The following is a 20,681-nucleotide window of genomic DNA, read 5'->3' on the forward strand; positions in this document are numbered from 1 at the left end:
TTGTTGTTGTTGTTGTTGTTGTTGTTGTTGTTGTTGTTGTTGTTGTTGTTGTTAGTATGAAGATGTTATTAATGTATTAAGATGTAACTTAGTAATATTATTGTTAAAACTAGTATTATTATTATGGTTACTTATTATTTTTATTTACTGAAAATAAACTAGTTAGTAAAAATTAGTATTATTATTATAGTTAGTTTTTTTAGTAAAATTAATAATTTTAGTGTGTATTATTTTGAGTATAAAACTATTAATATTATTCGTAGTATAAAATTAATAATTTTAGTGTGTATTATTTTGTGTATTATTTTGAGTATAAATTTTTTTAAGTAATTGATTACTGTTCAGATTTTTATGAGATTTTGTTTTTTTTTGACAGATTAAATATTGAAGATGGATGCTAAGTTTCTTGTATGCGTTTATTTCGATGGAGTCATATTGACAACAAGTGTTGGATGTGCATTTGAATGTCGGCAACAAATAGCAATGAGATTTAATAGAAATGTATCGTTCGATGAAATGAAGGCAAGGATTAATGCAAAAATCCATAGACGTTGTGGGAGAAGGATATCAAAAATTTTCTACAAGTTTCCAGTTTCGACAAACCCGGTCAAATTCGTCGAAATGGAACTTGTAGATGACGAAGACGTGGAGACAATGGTCGATCTGTACTGTGGGAATGGGAGTGAGAAGAATGCACCGATTCACTTATTTACTGAGTTAGCCGGTATAGAGCAAAATGCATCTGATGAAGAAGACGGGGCTGAAGAACCGCGGATGGTGGCTCTAATATCATACGTTGATAGTGAATCAACCATGGGTGGGATCGGTATCGACCTGAATATTACACCCGATGTTGACATGGTTGGTAGTGAAGAAGAATGTGCCGGCGAAGTAGAAGGTGGTGGCGATCATTGGGATGAAGAGGTCGATAGTGACGTTGATCCCGATTTGGACGATGTACCTGATGATATTGACGCTGAAGATGTCAACAACGATGAAGGCATTAACGCTTGTTTGGTCGGGGAGCAGATGCGGCGTATTGTGATACACAATAATCTTGGGCCACACATGTCGCTCATAGATCCCGATGCAGCGTATGTATCTGAGTTTCCGGAGTACCCTGAAATAGATCATTCTCACGGGCTGGCCGTAACATCTGATGATGATGAGTTATTCATAGGCCAGAGATTCAATTGTAAAGAAGATTGCGTATATGCCATTAAACGGTACAGCATGAAGATATCGGTGGATTATAAAGTCTCCATGTCTACTCTGACAACATATGTTGGGGAGTGTTGGAAGGCGTGAAGGTCGCAATTGGCGATACTGTTGCATTCATTAGAAGTTCTCGGATGTGGGAGATATGAAAATTTGTTGGTCCTCATACATGCACATCAACACGTATGACAGAAGATCATGGAAAACTTGATTCGAAAACTATTTGTACGTGTATCATGCCAATGGTGAAGGATATGCCGACTATTAGAGTTTCGGTACTCATTGCGGAAATGCAAGCACGATTCCAGTATCGAGTCTCATATCGAAAGGCATGGGTAGCTAAACAGATGGCGATAGAGCAACTGTATGGGGATTACGATTCGTCGTATAACGAGATTCAAGGTTGGATAGCTGCTATGCGGGAGTACGTACCGGGGATTATGATTGAGTTGCAGACCAGTCCATCTTACGACCCGGATAAGCAGTTAGAGCCGGCAAAAAGGATTTTCCATCGGATGTTCTGGACGTTCGATCCATGTGTGCGGGCATTTCCCCACTGCAAGCCACTTGTGCAGGTGCATGGGACTGGTCGTATGGAAAATATACACGAATCGCTTATTGCGCTTGCTCAAGACGATATGAACGTGCTCCCGATAGCATTTGCTATCGTAGATAAAGAGAACATGGAGTCTTGGGAATTCTTCCTCACAAATCTGCGGAGGTATGTTATTAGAAACGATAACATTTGCATAATCTCCAATAGAGGGAAGGGTTTAATTGCAGCTATTAGGCGTTCCGGTGTGCCGTGGAGATCCGTTTACTGCATTCGTCACATTGCGTCAAACTTCCATAAAGATTATAGGAATGCAGACTGGAAGAGACAAGTCGTGGCAATGGGTAAATGATAACCTTATATTTTCAATATAAGCTGTAATGTTTGATTTTATCCACTCGTCAACACTTATTTTTCGTTAATACGTATGCAGCGTACGAGTTAGAGCCACATATTTTCCGGCAAAGAATGACCCGACTTGAGAGTGACATGGAGGGGCAGACAAACACATCTTTTCGACAATGGTTGCGCACAATGGAGCCGTGGCAGTGGGCTCAAAGTGCTGACGAGGGCTTTCGTTATGGCCACGAGGGGATCAACGCAGTCTTGTTGAAAACACGTCATCTTCCGATTGCATCGGTATTTTCTGCTACTTTCTACAGGCTGGCCACTTTGATGCCAAGAATGGGTCAGCAGCAAGTCGACCAGATTCAGGCGGGACATGTGTTTGTTGAACATGTGAGGGATGCAATGGTCGTAAACCGTCCGTTGGTGAGGTCAATGAACGTGGAAATATATTCACGACGACTGGAAACGTTTCGAGTTACTGGGAACATCGGTCGTCGACCTAGGTCTTACGGAGTTGATCTCCGGAACAAACGGTATGAGTGCAGGAAGTTCGAAACACTTCATTACCCCTGTGCGCATGTCGTGGCAGCGTGTGCTAAAGTCAACCTTGATGCTGAATAATATGTCGATGATGTGTATACGCTGGAGCGCACATTGCGTGTCTGGGAGAATGAGTTTCCCGTCCTGCTGGACCTATCTACGTGGGAGGTGCCGCCGATCACTATCGAGCTTCTCCCAGACAGAGGGCTACGGAGGAATCTAAGGGGTCGTCCGCAGTCAAGCAGAATCCGTAATGAGATGGACATTAGAGAGAAATCTGACGGAAAGCGCTATGGAATATGTAGGTTACGTGGTCATAGCCAGAATAAATGCCCTAACCGAAACTTTCATGTTGGACAGTCGTCAGGATCGGGGCAAAATTGAGCTAAAGCTATAAATTTTTTATGTATGTTGTTATAAAAGGTAATTTTATTAATAATAAATTTTCTTATTCGGCTTATGCTTACGCTTAAATTGTATCCATATTGTTTCCAGATTAAGTTATAATATACCATGTGAGCGTTGTGGAATTATTAAGATTATATCGAAAATAGAGGCATTCATAATTCGATTGAGCTTTAATATAATGAAAAAATTGAATAATTGATACCTATACATAAAATTCAGAACATCCGAGATATCTAAAATACAAATAATACGAGTTATAGAAAAAATGCATTAAACCCCTACAGTTGATGGTTCGATGGTGTTGTCCGGGGGGTATATCTACGCGGAGGTCGACGCTCACGGCCTGGGCGACGACCAACATCCTCATCGTACGCAGGTGGGGGAGTGGAAAACATAGAGGGAATGTCCTGTCGCTCGTTCGCCGCCGATGAACTTGAACCATCATGAGTCCCATAATACGGCGGATACGTGTCAGACGAGCCGGGCATGCCGTACTGCGGCCGGGGGGAGCCAAACAGTTCAAAATCAAACGCATATTCGCCCTCTGCGTAGCTCGGATAATATTCACCGCTCAACAAATCCGGATGATAGCCATGTGATTCCTCATTTGATTCTGATTGTCCGGGCTCTGCCTGTTGTGTAGGACAAAATGCCGTCGGATCCAGATCCATCGAGCTGTCTGCTTCCGATCCCCCAACTTGCTGAACGTACAGGAGGATTATCGTCGATTGTACTCCAAGTAAATACGGCTTCCCGCGACTATGGTACCATTCTGTATACTGTCGAGATGGCTGCAGGTCGGTAGCCATAACCATCTGAGGAATTCGGCTCAATCGATCGTACCACAGTACGACGTATTTCCGGTGATATATTCCCCAGTCCAATTGAACCCTTCCTCTCTTTGTCAAGCCGTGATCTTCCCCCAACTGGCACGGCGGATCCGGGATAGGTTGGATGCAGCGAAACTGCCGAAGCACCCGATCGCCGTGATACCACTCGACGATGTTGAAATTTATAATTGGTATGTTTGTGCACCATGTGTGGGAATCAACGAGTGCGGACGGGGGTACAACATTTGCAATTTTCGGCCTCCGATACGGCATCCATATAAACTGCATGAGTAATAACATTGTAACGAGTTAGACCGATAACATGTGAGTAACATATAGAAATACCATGTATGTCATGAATATTAGAATAGAAACTTACCCCTTCCCGGGCATGCTCTTCAATCCTCATGCGGTATATCGGGACATCACTCGACTTCCCGATTCCTGGATGGGTCGTCCACCTACCAAAAATAGTATAGGGTTTAGGGTTGGTAACATTACTCAATATATTATGACTACAAATAATGACAATTTTTATTTTATCACCTGAGTGGCAGTGGATATAGATAGGGTTGGTGACTAACGCGCGCCAAAAATGGCATCCGATAAAGGGCCCATGACTGCAGCAGTATGAGGCATCCGCCGATGTCTTTAACTTGAGGCTCTGTCGCCCGACAAAGCTCCTTGTACAGCATTGCTAGAACGACCGAACCCCAACTGTACGACCTAGCCGTAGACAAATCAGCAAGCAGAGGCAAGTACGACAAATGCACACTGTCGCCGTTTGCATCAGGCATGAGTAGTGCCCCTATCAAATGCATGATGTACGCTCGAGCAGCGCACATCAACTCACCTTCACTGGCGGTCGCTGATAGTCGACAAATTTTGGCTCTTAGCCATGTAAATTTTATGCCGGAAAAAAATTTATCACCGTCCTCTGGTGACTCTCCTAGGAGTTGATAGCAAACTGCAGCCGGATCGGTTAATGAAGATAGTCCAGTAACGGGACTCCCGTCAACTGGGAGCCCAAGCTGCATTGCAACGTCCTCCAATGTCACCGTGCACTCCCCGCACGGAAAATGGAAAGTATGGGTCTCCAGACGCCACCGCTCCACTAACGCGGATAATAAATCAAATCGCAAGTCGGACGACCGGATCAATGCTACTGACCCAAATCCGGCTAGCTCCAGGTACGGCATAAATCGTGCATCCGGGGCTATCTTTAAAACACTCACGCAGCCCTTAATACTCGGAACGAGTCCTGATAGTGTTGAATAACAGAAAAAATATTACGATTGCATAATTTATTTCTATATATTGTGTATATCCTTTTTAAATAAATAGAACTCCTGATTAACAAATAATAAATCATACCGCGTTATTAGCCGCATCAGATATGTGTCTAATACCTCTTCGAATCAATTCAGCCATTGCGATGCCTACAAGTTGAAAAAAAAAGTTAGTAAAAAAATCTAACTTCGGCCATTTATTCGTATTTTTTTCTGCGCATTTTATTCTTTTAAAAATATCATAATTCCTAATTTTATATTTTTACATTCTTTCAGTGCATAATGTTTGAAATTTATTAATCGAGTGTGTTATTTAAATTAATTTGCTGTAAAAAATTAACCCTTACCCCTGCCCTTTGCTCGTATAATTTTTTAATTTTATTACTTTAAATAAAAATATTATTCTCCTATTTTATTGTTTTAAATTATTTCGAACATTTTCTTTGAAATATTTTGTATTAATTGTTTCGAATTTTAAAAAGTTAGTAATACACTCTTACTTACGCCATTTGTTCGTATTTTTTCTCCGCATTTTATTACTTTAAAAATATCATTAACTTAGTCTTTTATAATTTTACATTATTTCAGGTGCATAATGTTTGAAATTTATTAATAAATAAGGAAGGATTAAAAAGTAATTACCCACATATTGGTACCACCTTTTATTCCCTCCATAACCATTTTTTCCTCTATTCTTTTGGTAAATAAAATAAAACTTTATAATATTTTGGTATTTTTTTGTAATATTTTGGTAAATAACCGAAATAAACCATTTCCCCCCTTTGGTCTTATTATTATTTTTCCGATTTTTATTACTTTCAATAAAACTATATTCTTTTGTATTTTATTATTTTATATTATTTCACTACATTTTTTCCAATTATTTGTATAAATTATTTCTAAATTTTTAAAAACATTTACTAATACTGTCTTACTTGCCATTTATTCGTATTTTTTATCCACATATTATTATTTTAAAAAATCGTAATTTTTATTTTATAATTTTACATTATTTCAATTTATTATGTTTTACATTTATTACATGTACATTTTCACATTTTTTTCGCATTTTATTATTTTCGATAAATATACAATTCTCGTTTTTTCTTTTCGTATTTTATGTTTTCTTAAACATACTTCTTTGTCATTTTCTTTTAATGCTATTTTCCTAAAATTTTAATTTCAAATTCATAAGTAAATTTCATAAAAAGTTCCTAATCAACATACAATGTACTTTAACTTTTTCTTTCATTCTAAATATATTTCATAAAATATATATGCTACATAAAATAATAAAATAACTATAATGTACATTACATAAATTTTAAACACACAAATATTACAAAAACATTCAAATTTATAAATAAAATTACCTTTTTTTCCCTTTTTTTTTTCCTTTCTTCCCTCTTCTTCTTCTTTTTTTTTCTCTTCTCCTTTCCCTTTCTTTCCTTCTTTCTTTCTTTTTTCTTCTCTTCTCCTTTTCTTCTTCTTTCTTTCCTTTTTTCTCTTCTCCTTTCCTTTTCTTTCTTTCCTCTCCTTTCTTTCTTTCTTTATTTCTTTCCCTCCTTCTGCCCCCACCACCGACCCCCCCCCATAACACCAACTGGTGCCGCCAATGGTTTTGGCACCTTTGGTGCCGCCAATACCATTGACGTGACCAGTGAATTGTCACATCCGCCTGATTTTTTTTGTTTTTTTTTGGTTTTTTAGTTTTTTTTATATATTTTGGTAAATAAAAAAAGTTTATATATTTTGGTAAATAAAAAAAAGTTGTAATATTTTGGTAAATTTTTATTTTTTTATAATATTTTTGTAAAAAACCCCCAAGTGATTAAGTTGTTCTTTTTGTAATCACAAATAAAAATAATAGGTTTTTTTGAAACTATTTTGCATATCATTTTTGAGTTGATGAACTCTTTTTACCCATGATTTCTTTTATGGCCATAAAATAAAATAAAAAGTAAAATAATTTTTAATATAATATCATTATAGATTCTTATTATATCTTTTTTTTATACAATGCTTAGAATTATTCATAATCCCTCCTCAATCCTTAAATAGGAGGATAATGCGTTTCAGCGCACTCGAACCCACGTCATGTTATAGTAGTAACAATACCAATAGCAATCGAACGTAATAATAAAATAATTCTCCCACCTGTATAATTATTATCTTGGAACAAAAGAAAAAGAATTGTTAGATTTGGCAGTATACAAAAAGAAAATCATGAAATGCCAAATTTATGATTAAGAAATTTACTCAAAAAGATCAAAATTAATTAAAGAGGACAAAATTTGCTGGTCTTAATAATCAAACAAAACATTCAACAGAGGCCCCACTGAACTTTCATGATTTCATTCAAAGTCCACTCTTAGCTATGATTGGTTGCAGAAAATATGTTTTTAGCTTCATTTTTTTTTAAATAAATATTAATTATTTCCCAAATCCAGTTGTGTAGTTTTTGGACCGACACGTGTCCTATCAATTTTTAGGCCTTCAACACTTTTACCAATTTTTTCCCCCTATTCTAATGCTTTAACAAAGAGGGTGAAGTCAACAAATTATTTGCCTTAATTTTTTCTCATAATTTTGACCACTTTATTTCTTTTCTAAATAACTTTAATAAAGGTAATATAATTTACTATTTATAGAGTTAAATACTAGAATTTTATAAGAAATATAACAAATTATCTTAAATTATTTATATATTTTCTTAACGGGCAAATCACCAAAAAAAGCCCTATTTTTTTAAAAATTTATCGAAATGAGCCCGGTATTTTATTATTTACCGGAATGGGCCATTTTCCCCGAAATCGCGTCCACGTCAACGCGATGTCAGGGGACGTGTCAGAACATCGCGTCCACGTCAGCGCGCTTTGCTTACGTGGACACAAATCGTGCCTACGAGGACGCGATTTGCTAACGTGGATGAACAGTTTATGTTTTTTAGCTTGGAAAACTTTAAAAGGCCATAACTTTTGGCTCGGTTGTCCGATTGAGACGATTTTTTTTATTTCGAATAACTTTTCGAGATCTACGCGATGACAAATGCTGAAGGCGGTTTGCCGTAGTTTTCATCGAAAAAGATCCTTTTTTGCCCCTAAATTTCGATTTTTTCAGTTTAAAATTGAATTTTGAAACATTCAAATCATTATTTTCTTTATTTATTTGAAGTAAACACTGGATTTTTTTTACAGAATTATTGTATTATTTTTTCTGATTTGACACGTGTATGGAATAGGTCCGATAAATCGTTAGAACTAAGTAATATAATTAAGATAATAACAATATTTCTATAATATGCCAATTAATTAGTTTGGCTTAGTTGGTTAAGATGCTTGTTCTTTTCCCTTAGTACCTTAGTTCAAATCTTGTTGGTAACAATTTTGAATCTTTTTTGTACTTGTTGCTATTGATGTAATATTGAAGAGTTAATTGATTAAAAAAATAAATACAAATACAAAAAGATTCAAAATTTATTTTTTCAAAATACCAAAAAAGCCCTATATTTTTAAAATCTATCGAAATGGGCCCGATATTTTTTTGATTTGTTGGAGTCTTGTTCACGCTGCGGGCGAATCGGCCCCACGTCGGCATCTCGCTGCGACGTGGACACGATTTCCTGACGCGTACCCTGACATCGCGCTGACGTGGACGTGATTTCCCGGAAGAGGACCATTCCGGTAAATAATTAAAAAATGGGTCCATTTCGGTAATTTTTGAAAAAAGGGGCTTTTATTGGTAAATTGCCCTTTCTTAACAGTTGAAAGTTTTTACATCGAATAAATTATAAATATGTTTATCAAATAAAAAATTATATAAATATAATTAAAATTCTTTTTACTAATTAATCAACTCCCTCTATAAATTTTCCTTGGAAAGTCTTTGTTTTGCTAAAGAAGAGCAAACAAATTCTCACCCACCAATCTCGTCATCTGATCCTAAATCAATAGCTGCCCAAATTTCCTCAACAATTTTTGGATTCCATGTAGAAAGCCTTGTTTATTACTTGGCAATTTCGGGATTTTTTTAAAAATATATTTATTTTATCATAATTTTGAGCAGTTTGCTAGGATCCAATAAATATATGTTGCATTTATTTTAAGAAATAAGGCAAAAAAAAAAAATGAAATTGAGCAATTTCTCATTAACCAAATAATTATAACTCTCAACTTCAAATATATATATACAACTCTTATTATCCTTTTATATATTATATAATTTAAATATATGAGACCAATAAAAATAAAAACCCTAAACACTTTTTTTTCTCTAAGTCGTTTGTTTCTTATCTTTTATTTTGACCAGTGGCGGTGTCAGTCTCCAAGCCAGCTATCACTCGCCTTTTTCTCTCTCTCACCAACCATTTCTTTCTTTCTTCTTCTCATTCACTCCACATGTCTTCTCTCTTTTCAGTTTGTTGATCTATTTTGTGGGTATCTTTGTTGTATTCGCAAGTTATAATGGACAGATGACAGTGTCTATCGTCCGCTAAAACTCCATCGGCCACCAATAATTTTTCTAGGAAAGTGGGTTGCTCTTCGTTAACTTCTTAATCCGTTTCTGTTTTAAGAGTCTTTCAGAATAATAAATGATTTCACAAGTCGATTTGGACCTATGTTGTCTTAAGTTTTATATGTTTTTTTTGTTTGTTTTTTCATTGTTTAATATGTCTTCAGTTTTAGAAGTTTTTGTCTGCTCTTGTATAACGTTTTTTAGTCTTGCTTACGCATGTAATCTAGTTTGGCGAATGCTCGATTATTTTATCAATTTTTGCTCGCCTCTTTAGACCATCCGGGGTTGATTTCATTATCGTATTAAGTGCTTGCAATCACTTTAAATATGTTGTGCTTGAGTTGTGACAAAGCCAATTGTCAACGTGTCATAATGTTCTATTAATGTTGAGGCTAAAACCTTTGTTATGTTGATGAAGCTTGTTCTTTACCAACTACGCGTATTGTTTTTTTTTCCTGAATTATTTGGTTCTATTCATTAAATGAATTAACAAATTTACCTTTCAAAAAAACTATGTTAAGATGATTACTTTCCTAAGAATTGATAGAATTTTTAGTTTTAGTTTTTATTAGCATTATTGATTAGCATGATTACATTAATCTCTTTTAATCTACAAATTTTTATAAAGCTACAAAACAAATTAGTGTCAAGAAATGGACAAGTAAAAGCTTAAGAAAAAAATGAAAATAGTTACCAGATTATTTAATTATCAATTTAAGAAAAATTATATTTAATATATTTTTACTGATTTAAAAATGCAATTGATTGATTATATGTTTCCTTTTATAGCTATCATCTCAATCAATTTCATAAGCACCTCATCCATATAAGAAACATGTAATAATGAATTATTTAAAAATAATGATTAAATAAATTCTTAATAATGCTTTCATACACACTAGTTAAACATCAATTGGTATAACCATTTTTTTTGTTAAGTTGGGCAAATACTTATTTTGACACGTGATAATACGAGAATTGATTTAGAAAATACCCATGAATAATTTTAATTTAGTGACTGTGTGCTCATTGGGAGGGGATCCTTTGAGGATCATTGAGACCTAGTAACCTTGTATCTCTTCAATAAAAGGAAATGTTAGAGTCTTACACGACAATCATGTCCTAAAATTATTGATGATGTGATGTAATTGGAAAAGGAAACTCTCACCTATAAATACGCCATAGCACGACATAGAGGGGACCTCTCTCCTCCTTTCATTCAACAAACCTAGCTTTCTAATAGTACGCAACCTACTCATTTGTACCTCATCCTACTTCCATCGTTTATTTTAACTCTTCGTTTGTTATAGATTAATCGACCTCTTTTTTATCACCACCTACTTAGGGGTAGAGCCAAAGGGGTTGGCAAGGCCCTCGATCACCCCTAAAATGAAAGTTTTCACATTTAGTCTTTTTATATTTTTAAAAATTTTAAATTAGTATATGGTAAAATTACACATTGACCTCTAAAAATGAGAAAAAAAATTGATTTAATCCCTTAAAAATTATAACAAAATAGACTATTAAAATGATGAAATTTACTTTTGTTATCGTAAAAATATATAACTTAATTTTAACCCGTACTCAAAAAAATTTCTGGCTTCGCTCCTGCACCTACTCTTCTGTATTTCCTCTTGAATGCTTATATCAACAAGTCTTAAATTCAAATGTTGTGGATAAAAAAAAAAAAAACTAACATAATTAGACTCTACATTTAATTGAGAAAAAAAATCTTATAATATATATTTTATTGCGAAGAATAACACCATTAGTTAATGAAAAAATAAGAAATATTTTAGAATAAACTCCATAATTAAAGGGTGTGCTGCTAGTTCCTAGTTCTAGATCGAAGACAAAATTAAGGGACGGGCGTTTGAATCAATGGCAGTAATTAAAATCTGAAAAGACCAACATCCTCTTTACTTGTCCCATTCTCCAAAATCCCACGAGACCACCTCCACATCCATGAATATTCAAATCATTAACAAAATTAAACCCAGAAAATTAATTTGATTATCCGCCCCATTCCTTTTGAAAGGATCAAAGATAAAAATGTCTAGGAAAAACAAAACCCACAAATTTCAATAGAATGGATTGCTTGGATGGTGAAGCGAAGGACTCCATTCAGTTGCTCGAGAAAGAAAATAAAAACTTCTAAATTGGGAAGAAATTAAGAATGATTTACAATTAGCCAGCAAAATCTGAGTCAAATGTCAATCAGTCAAACTTTTTATAACCCAATGAACCCCAATTAGTCTATCATCCTTGAACAATGTAGTTTCTACATCATTTTAAAACTTCCATTTTTCAATTTGCAAAATACCCACTTGCCCTATTAAATGGTGAGAAATCAGAGTAAAAGAGGGAAGAAATAGAAAGTTCATGCTTTTAAGGGAGGTTTTTTCTTTTTTCCAACAAAGCTCATCTCTTTTTTATTATTATATAAAACTGTAAATTCCAATACTAATAAACCCATCCTTGATTCAGCAATAAATTGGTGTGATTTTCAAATTAATTAGCATTTTCCGAATTCAGAAATTGAATTATAAAATTCACTTTATGGAATCATTAGCATTTAAACACAGAGATTATTTAAACAAAGAAAATGGCATATTACCAATCATCCTTTCCCCACAATAGGAAACACCCGTCATTGCTCCCAACGATCCTTATCAATCCTTTGAAACTTGAGCTTCTAAATATCCCCCCCTTTCTCTTTATAACCTTTTCCCCCTCTCCCCACCCACTTTACTCTCACTCTCTCAACCCTCTTCCCTTTCAACCATGGATCCATCTTCCACAACCTCAGTCAATGGCTTCTACACCTTCCTCACTCGTGGCATAGATGATCTTGAACGTGTTTTTCTCTCTAATAACTTCATGTCTATCCAATTCCTTCAAAGGGTTCTTTCCCTCCTTCGATCTTTCCACTCCCAACTCCTCCTCCTTGTCCAAAAACTCCATCTTCCCGTCGGTGATAAGTGGCTTGATGAATACATGGATGAAAGCTCCAAGCTTTGGGAAGCTTGTCATGTCCTTAAAACAGGCCTTTCTAGCATGGAAAATTATTTCTCTGCAGGGTTTAACATCACTTCTTCTCTCGATAATCATCGCCATCTTAACCCCCAGGTTTCTAGACAGGTCATTAAATCAAACCCCCAAATGTGAATCCTTTTTATGGTTTTCTAATTGATGATGATCTGAATATCTGATCTTTGTTTTAAAAAAACTCCCCAAACAGATAATCCGAGCAATTTCCGGGTGTCGAAGAGAAGCTTTGGGGCTTGAAGAAGAAAACAAAGCGTTGATGCAAACCAGAATCCAACCACTCTCATTAAGGTTCGACGAGAGGGTTTCAATCGAATCAAAGCTGAACGGATTCAATGGTTTCCGAGGAGTATTATACGCAATGAGGAACGTCAGTTCGTTGTTGCTGATGATCTTGTTGTACGGCCTGGTGTATTGTTGGCCGGAATCGAGTTTCCTACGAGGAGGGTACGAAGGGTGCTTGTTTTTCGGGTCAACATTCATGATATCAACGGCGAGGTTGCAGCAAAGAGTAGCCGAACAGATAAACCAAATGAATGGGAGAGGAGGGATATTGATGTACGAATACAGGGGGGCAAAAATGGCGATGGAAGAAGTGAAGGAAGAAATGGAGAGAAAAGGAGGGGAAAATAGGGAAGAAGGGATAAGGGAAAGAGTAGAGAAGATGAAAGGGTGTTTTGGGGTGTTAAGATGTGGAACAGAGAGTATAATAGCCCAAATTGATGATTTCTTTGATGAGATTGTTGAAGGGAGGAAGAAACTTTTGGATTTTTGCAGTCATAGGTAGAATTTAAAAAAAAAAAAAAAGAAACACAACACCAGTACTATGAAATTTGATAATGTTAAGGTAGTAGATGAAGGAATCACTTGTTTTGGAGGGGGGCGGGGTGTTTCGAGTACCCTTTTCTTCTTTCTTTCTTTCTTTAATTAAAAAATGTTTTTTTTTTTATCTCTTCACTCATTGACTGCTTCTACTGTGGAGATACTAAATTAAGTACTATTTTGTTTTTCCATGCTTATATATTTTTGGGTAAATTACATCTAAGGGTATGAAACTATTAATAAGTTTATATCTTATTCATTCAACTCTAAAAAGTTACAAGTTGGCCTCTAGTATGTTAAGTTTCTTATGGATGTCAGACGTGTGCACCGGTGAATTTATAATTTTATCCACCAATTATTAATAAATTTACGATTTAGTCACACTTAGTATAATTTAATATTTTTTAAAAAATTAAAACAATTAAATAAAATATGCTTCTTAACTAAACCAAAAGAAAATACCATTCTCAATAGTGTCTTAACTAATATAACTAACCCTTTATATTATATAAAAATATTTGAAGGAAATTAACAATTTTAACTAATAGCTTTTATATTAATATGAAAAGAAAACTTCTTCACAGTCACTTAGTTGTAATGACCTATTAATATAAAACCGCTTTTTCAGTAGTCAATTAAAATAGAAAATTTACATATTAAGTCCCTAAACATTTTAAGTCATCACATTTCAGTCTATTTTCATAATGTAAATATATAATATCTGGAATATAATTATCATAAAAAAATAATATGAGTATGATACAAATATAAATATCTTTCTAGTTTCTCCCCTCCCCTAATTTTATCTTTCTTTTCTCTCTTTCACCACAAAAAGTGGCAAGAAATATCTTATAGAGAAAAATTAAATATGATGATCACAGACCACGAATTCATGTGCGTTATGATATATTGGAGAAAAAGAAAAGGTTTTGAAATATAACGTTGGTTGATCTAAGTAGATAATCCGAATTCACAACACAACTTTTCTCGCTTTGACCTCTACATAATCCACTTAATTTGAATGACTAGAATTCACTCTTTGATTTTTAAGAGACTATATGAAATTCTCTCTTGTGCTATCTAGTACGAATTTCTGTCCAAGTAAATACATGATGATGTATGTTGTAATTATTTCATAATTATGATAGAAGATATATTTAAATCTCATTTAAACCACCTTTAAATTTAATGTGACATTGTTATTAAATAAAATCTATCAAAAATTTTATTTTAGTTATGTAAATGTTATAAAAAATGTGACCTTGATCGGAGGCTCTCCCCCTTGTACAGAACAAGGTGAACTAGACATCCTCACCATTCTCTTTGCCTTTTTCCACCTTGATCAGAGGCTCTCCACCTTTTACAGAACAAGGTGAACCACACATCCTCACCATCCTCTCTGTCTTTTTCGGTTAACCCATCAATAGTAAGTAACATGAAAGTAAATGTGAAATATATTTGAGTTTTATTAAAATCAGTTAAATATATTTCACTTTATTTTAATTGGTTCTTTCCTTCTATGTGACAAACACTTGTAAAAATCATAATTGAAATTGTCAGATATTATATTTAATTTAATTATATAAATATTTTGGTATAATCTGACAAATTTCAAAACTATATTTAATTATAATCCCACTTTTTCTTCATATTCCAATCGATCTGATCATAGGGTGCGATCTTGTAGGATTCTATAACATTGTAGTAATATTAAAATACTTTTGATCTTACAAATAGTGAGTGACATCTAGTAATGCATCATTGCTACCCAAATTGTAGAAAGTCGTGGTCCGATAAAACCTTTTTTTGATAAAATTACCACGTAATATTTCCCTTTGTTTGTGTTATCTAGATTTAACACAAGTCGTAAAATAATTATAGTTGTATAGTTCAATCTTTCATTTCTTGATTCTTGATTAGACTTAGATATACAAACGATTCTGATATCTCATTTCAAATCATTAGAACACAACCATACATTTTTAATCTCACTTTATCAAAGAGCACAAGATATCGCTCTCATTATGCGAGATTGGCAAATCTTATTTTGGTCACGCATATCTTTCTACATAACTTGTGGTATATCCAACAACCTTTATAGTGAATCTAGTTATAAAATCCTTTTGGCAACACCAAAATGTACAAATCCTGATGTTGGGAACTATTAGTGACCTCAAGCCTAAAGATCACATACACCATTATCATTATGAGAATTGTTGCGCCTTTCACATAATTATCCAATAGCATTCTCATAATGGGTCGATTCAGTATATTATCCTCTAACATGTACTCATAGTATTGATGAACACTTTGTCATCAATCAATCATATACCAACCTCAATATATTATTGTTTCCCTAACCCACAAGAATATTAGACTAGGAACAATTTCAAGGATAGTCAAACTATTTCAAAGACATTATTATTCAGTTTATTTAATACAGAGAAAAAAGATGGAGCATAATAATGGAAATTTCTTTATTAATAAATAAAAATGAATATATTATAATTATCTAATTATTGGTCTTTAGGCATATTCCAACCAAATCTTTTAATTTTTAATTCTATATCTAATCCTTCTCAAATTCAAGAATCCCTAATTCAAATTAAGCAATTTTATGCCATGGATTAACTTTAATAGATAAATATCAATTTTGTATATATAATAAAATTGGATGATAAAAATATTTTATGTATAAATTTTAAAATTAAAAAAGTTTTTCTATGAAAACTGCACATGTATCATATAAATATTTTGAATATAATTGGATTTTTTATTTACTTAAATGATAAATTGGTATCTAAATTATATTTGATTTCTCATTTTAATATTTAAATTTCTTTTGGTCAGGAGTGATACTTACATTACTTTTTCCCCTATGTTGGTACTCTCATAGACAACAACTAATTAACTATGATCAATGATGACGTGGCTCAATCACAAAGTGAAATGTGGCAAAAAAAACCATATAAGCAACGTCCATTGATTGAACATTGATCTGGGCATTAATCCACGTTTATCGATTAACTTTGGTCAACTTTTAATTTGATATTTTACATATATGTTGTTTGAGTTATTCATATTTTATATAATCATATATAACCTTTTTACTTTATATAATTTATATGTTATAAAATATAATTTTATTTTTTCCTAATTATTTTTTGAATATTTCTATTTTTATTTTTTATTTTATATATCTTTTAACTTTAAATATAATTTAAATTTTATGTAATTAATATATTATAAAAAGCTTCATAAAAATAGTTTTTGAATTTTATGTACTAAAAAATTCTTTTTTATAATTTTTCATTTTATAATTTTTTAAATTATTAGACATAAATAAATACACAACAATATACTTACGTGATTTTTGTGTCACATGGTAACTTTTAATTGGTTGAGTATTTTCTAATAGAGATGACGTTTGGGATGATTTGGATAATGAAAGTATAATTGAGATACCACTTTTAAAAATTGAGAAACTAAAATTTGATCTAAATCGTGGTGTTTAAATCATTTTCGGATACAAATTAAAAATACATTACTCAAATTGAATGAAATTCTATTTTTTTAATTTATCGTTAATATAATTTCTTTATGAAGTAAAATAAACATTTTATATATAAAAATTATTTTTATATATTTTTTCTAAAATACAATATAAGAGCTATTAGCTTTTATTTTTTATTTGAACTTTAAAAATATTTATGTAAAATAATTTGAAACTTAATCAAATAAGTTTTTTTACCTGAAACACTATAAAATAAAATTTATTTTGTCAAAATAAATTCAAAAACCCAAAATTAACATAGAAAAATTAAGAATCGAAGTGAATTAAAATGAATTATCATGATTGATTTGAAAATTCTAAAAAACTCACGTTTAACCACTTTTGACCAAAAATTTTGACAAAAAAAGTGAGTATAGTTGAAAGAGAATAATTTACATATCAAGGTGATCATAAAAAGTCGTTTTAGACACCAATAAATAAACATTCACATCATAAAGTTCAAATCTATGTAATTAGAGAGTTATTTGGTACACTATCAATGGAGTTTTTAAACTTCACAAGTAGAATCATATGGTTGATAAATATCCTATAAAGGCATAGAAAAATACTAAAAAAACACATATCGATCTTTTATTGTAATTATTGTAATACACTATCCACACCCAATAGAATCTCTACTTCAATTTAACTGGATAAATTTATATTTATGAAATTAAAATAATTAAAAAAATTAAACCTTAAACTTAACTTAAATTTTCTTTTATATAATATTAGGATAGAAATAGAGTGACAAAATTTACATGAGTTTTTTTCCTTCAATAATATAAAATAAATAAATAAATGCCAGATTAGGATAATGTCATTAATATTCACGAAACTAGGCAAACATTACAGTAAATAATTGGTATTGCCTGACCAATCGGCAGTACTCGTATTTCAAACCCAAAATACGTGTTTTTTTAATAGTGCCACCGAGCTGTCAGGTGGCACCCTATTATTTATAATAAACTATTTTTTAAGATGAAAGAAAAAAACTAATATAATAATTTTTATGTATTAGAACACGGATGGGTCACATCCGCAACCGGTCGTATTTTGGGTTTGAAATACAGGTACCACCGATTGGTAGTGTTTGCCTAATTTCGTAAATATTAATGGTCTTATCCTGATATTTATTTATTTATTTTATATTATTAAGTAAAAGAAAAACTCAATTTAAATATGTGTGAAACATATATTCAAAAAACAATTTTTTTAGAAATAGCCTAATTTAATTTAACTTAACTCTAATTGGAATACTAATTTGTGATTTGGGGGTTTCCACTTGTCATGCTTTTTGTCCCAACCCAAAAGTCATGCGTTCCATCTTCCATGAATGGCTGCTAAATAAATTTGAAACAAATATAAAATACTGAATCAATAATACCACTTTAAATTAAAATTATAAAATTAATTTTTATATATTAATTTATATTCGTTATAATTAAAATTATAAAATAAAAAACTTTTTAATAACACTTAAAAACTCGAGTTATTATTTAAAACAACATCAAATTTGGTACATGGCTTAGGGGAAATGTTGGTAAGTCATTATGGTATTGGAAGTGTGGGTGCAGAATATGGCAAAGTTACGTTACGTATAGGACCAATTTTCATTACCACACATCATCTATGTTTCTTTTATTTTTATAAATAACCAAATTTAATCTATAGATATTATTTTACATGTTATTTTTGTATTTTAAATTTTAATTTAATCTAAGGTAAGTTTTTTTATAAATATGTTACACGTTTCTAAATTTAAAATTTTTAAGTTTATTTAAAATTATTTTTTAGATACTATTTAAATGTTTCTAAATTTATAAATATATTATACGCTATTTTTCAATATAAAAGAAATAATAATTTAGTAATTTTTATTTAAATTATTATAAAAGATGAAAATTATTAAAGTAGGTTCTAATTTTATCAAAAAAATCTAATTTAATTGTGCATATTAAAAAAGATGTAATTAAACTTGAGAAATAAAAAAGATGGAAAAATAAGGATGGGTTAATGTTGCAATATTCCCATCTCTTTTGTTGGGTGACTTTGGGCTTTTGTTGGCCGGCACTTAGGGCACGTTTGGTTCGCTGTATTGGATTAGAGGTGTAATGGAATAAAGGTGTAATAGCAAATCAACTGTTTGGTTGAATGTAATGGAATAGAGGCGTAATAGTAATCTTGTGTTTGGTTGAATGGAATAGAGGTGTAATAGCATAATGGAAAAAACTAAAATGACTAGAATACTCTTAGCATAAATTTATTTTGGTAAATGATTATTGTTATTGTTATTTAAATTTTAATAAGATTATTATTATCAATAATAAATAATTTAATCATATTTAAACATAATTATTATTAAATATATTAAATATATTATAATTAAAATATATAATTTAATAAAATTCTTAATAATTAATATTCTTATATGAATTTACTCAAATCATAATATATGATACTATAAAAGATAATTTGGAATGATTAATATTAAATATATTTTAATTAAAATATATGATTTAATAAAATTTAAAATAATTATAACTAATAAATTATCTTATATGAATTTGTATAATTTAAAATAGTTATTATTACATATAATTTAATAATAATATATAATTTCATAAAATTATTGATAATAATTTTTCTTATATGAATTTATACAATTTAAAATAATTAATATTAAATATAATTTAATAATGATATATAATTTCATAAAATTCTTAATAATAAAATGTTCTTATATGAATTTACTAAAATCAAAATATAACTTGAGAATTATATTCTGCATAAACATAATTAACTTATATTAAGAAAATGTTAGATGAAAATGAAATTCTACATCATAATCCATATGTTATATAGTTTTACAACATCAAAAAGTTTGAACATCGATTTTTTGCATGTCAGAGCTGTGTTCTCCTACATATTAGAACAGCAGTTGTCGGCTCACTAGTTCTTGTAAAAACCATCCAAGAGAGAGCGAGCGAGATGAGTGGCATGGCCAAACAAAAATGCCATGTATACACACACCCAAAGTCTCCACGTCAGAAGGTCAAAGGAAAGACAGTTCAATTTCTGTGTTATTGCCAGCCATTCTTCATCGTATTGAACCTCATAAGGTCCTCGGATCATATTAAATATCAACAATCTAAAAGATCGAGAAAGCCGAATTCATTAATTAGCTTCCAGCAAAGACCAAAAGAAAGAACCTAAACGAAATGGTCAAAACTTATGTTAGATACCTACAAGAACTTGCATACGGAAGGCAATTATCGAGTGCAAGAAATTTTGTCGTCGACCACCCTCTTCATGTTCAACAAGAGTGGTGAATTTGCAGTGCAAGTAAGTGAAAACCAATAAAATGGTTTGAATTTTTGAGCGGTGAGCAATCAGGAATGGTCAACAAGAAAACTGAATACGCTTGATATGAAGATTTTCATTTTTCACATATATGCATTTCCACCAATCGGTTATAATTACCTCATCTTTGAATTATTTTTTGTAGCGAACAAGTTGTTGCTAGTTCCCATAATTAGTCTTCTTTGAGCGCCAAT

At 31.9% G+C, this 20,681-nt stretch overlaps 1 protein-coding gene across 1 annotated transcript; it reads left to right on the forward strand.

Moving 5' to 3' along the window:
- The first annotated feature begins 12,289 nt into the window (after positions 1–12,289).
- LOC105774167 (uncharacterized) lies at positions 12,290–13,768 on the forward strand. The gene is made up of 2 exons (XM_012596545.2): positions 12,290–12,842; positions 12,943–13,768. The coding sequence occupies exons 1-2, from the start codon at positions 12,486–12,488 to the stop codon at positions 13,534–13,536; spliced, it is 951 nt and encodes a 316-aa protein (XP_012451999.1). The 5' UTR covers positions 12,290–12,485; the 3' UTR covers positions 13,537–13,768.
- The last annotated feature ends 6,913 nt before the right edge of the window (positions 13,769–20,681 follow it).

This window comes from Gossypium raimondii, chromosome 6 (genome assembly GCF_025698545.1).
Source record: "Gossypium raimondii isolate GPD5lz chromosome 6, ASM2569854v1, whole genome shotgun sequence".
Taxonomy (NCBI): domain Eukaryota; kingdom Viridiplantae; phylum Streptophyta; class Magnoliopsida; order Malvales; family Malvaceae; genus Gossypium; species Gossypium raimondii.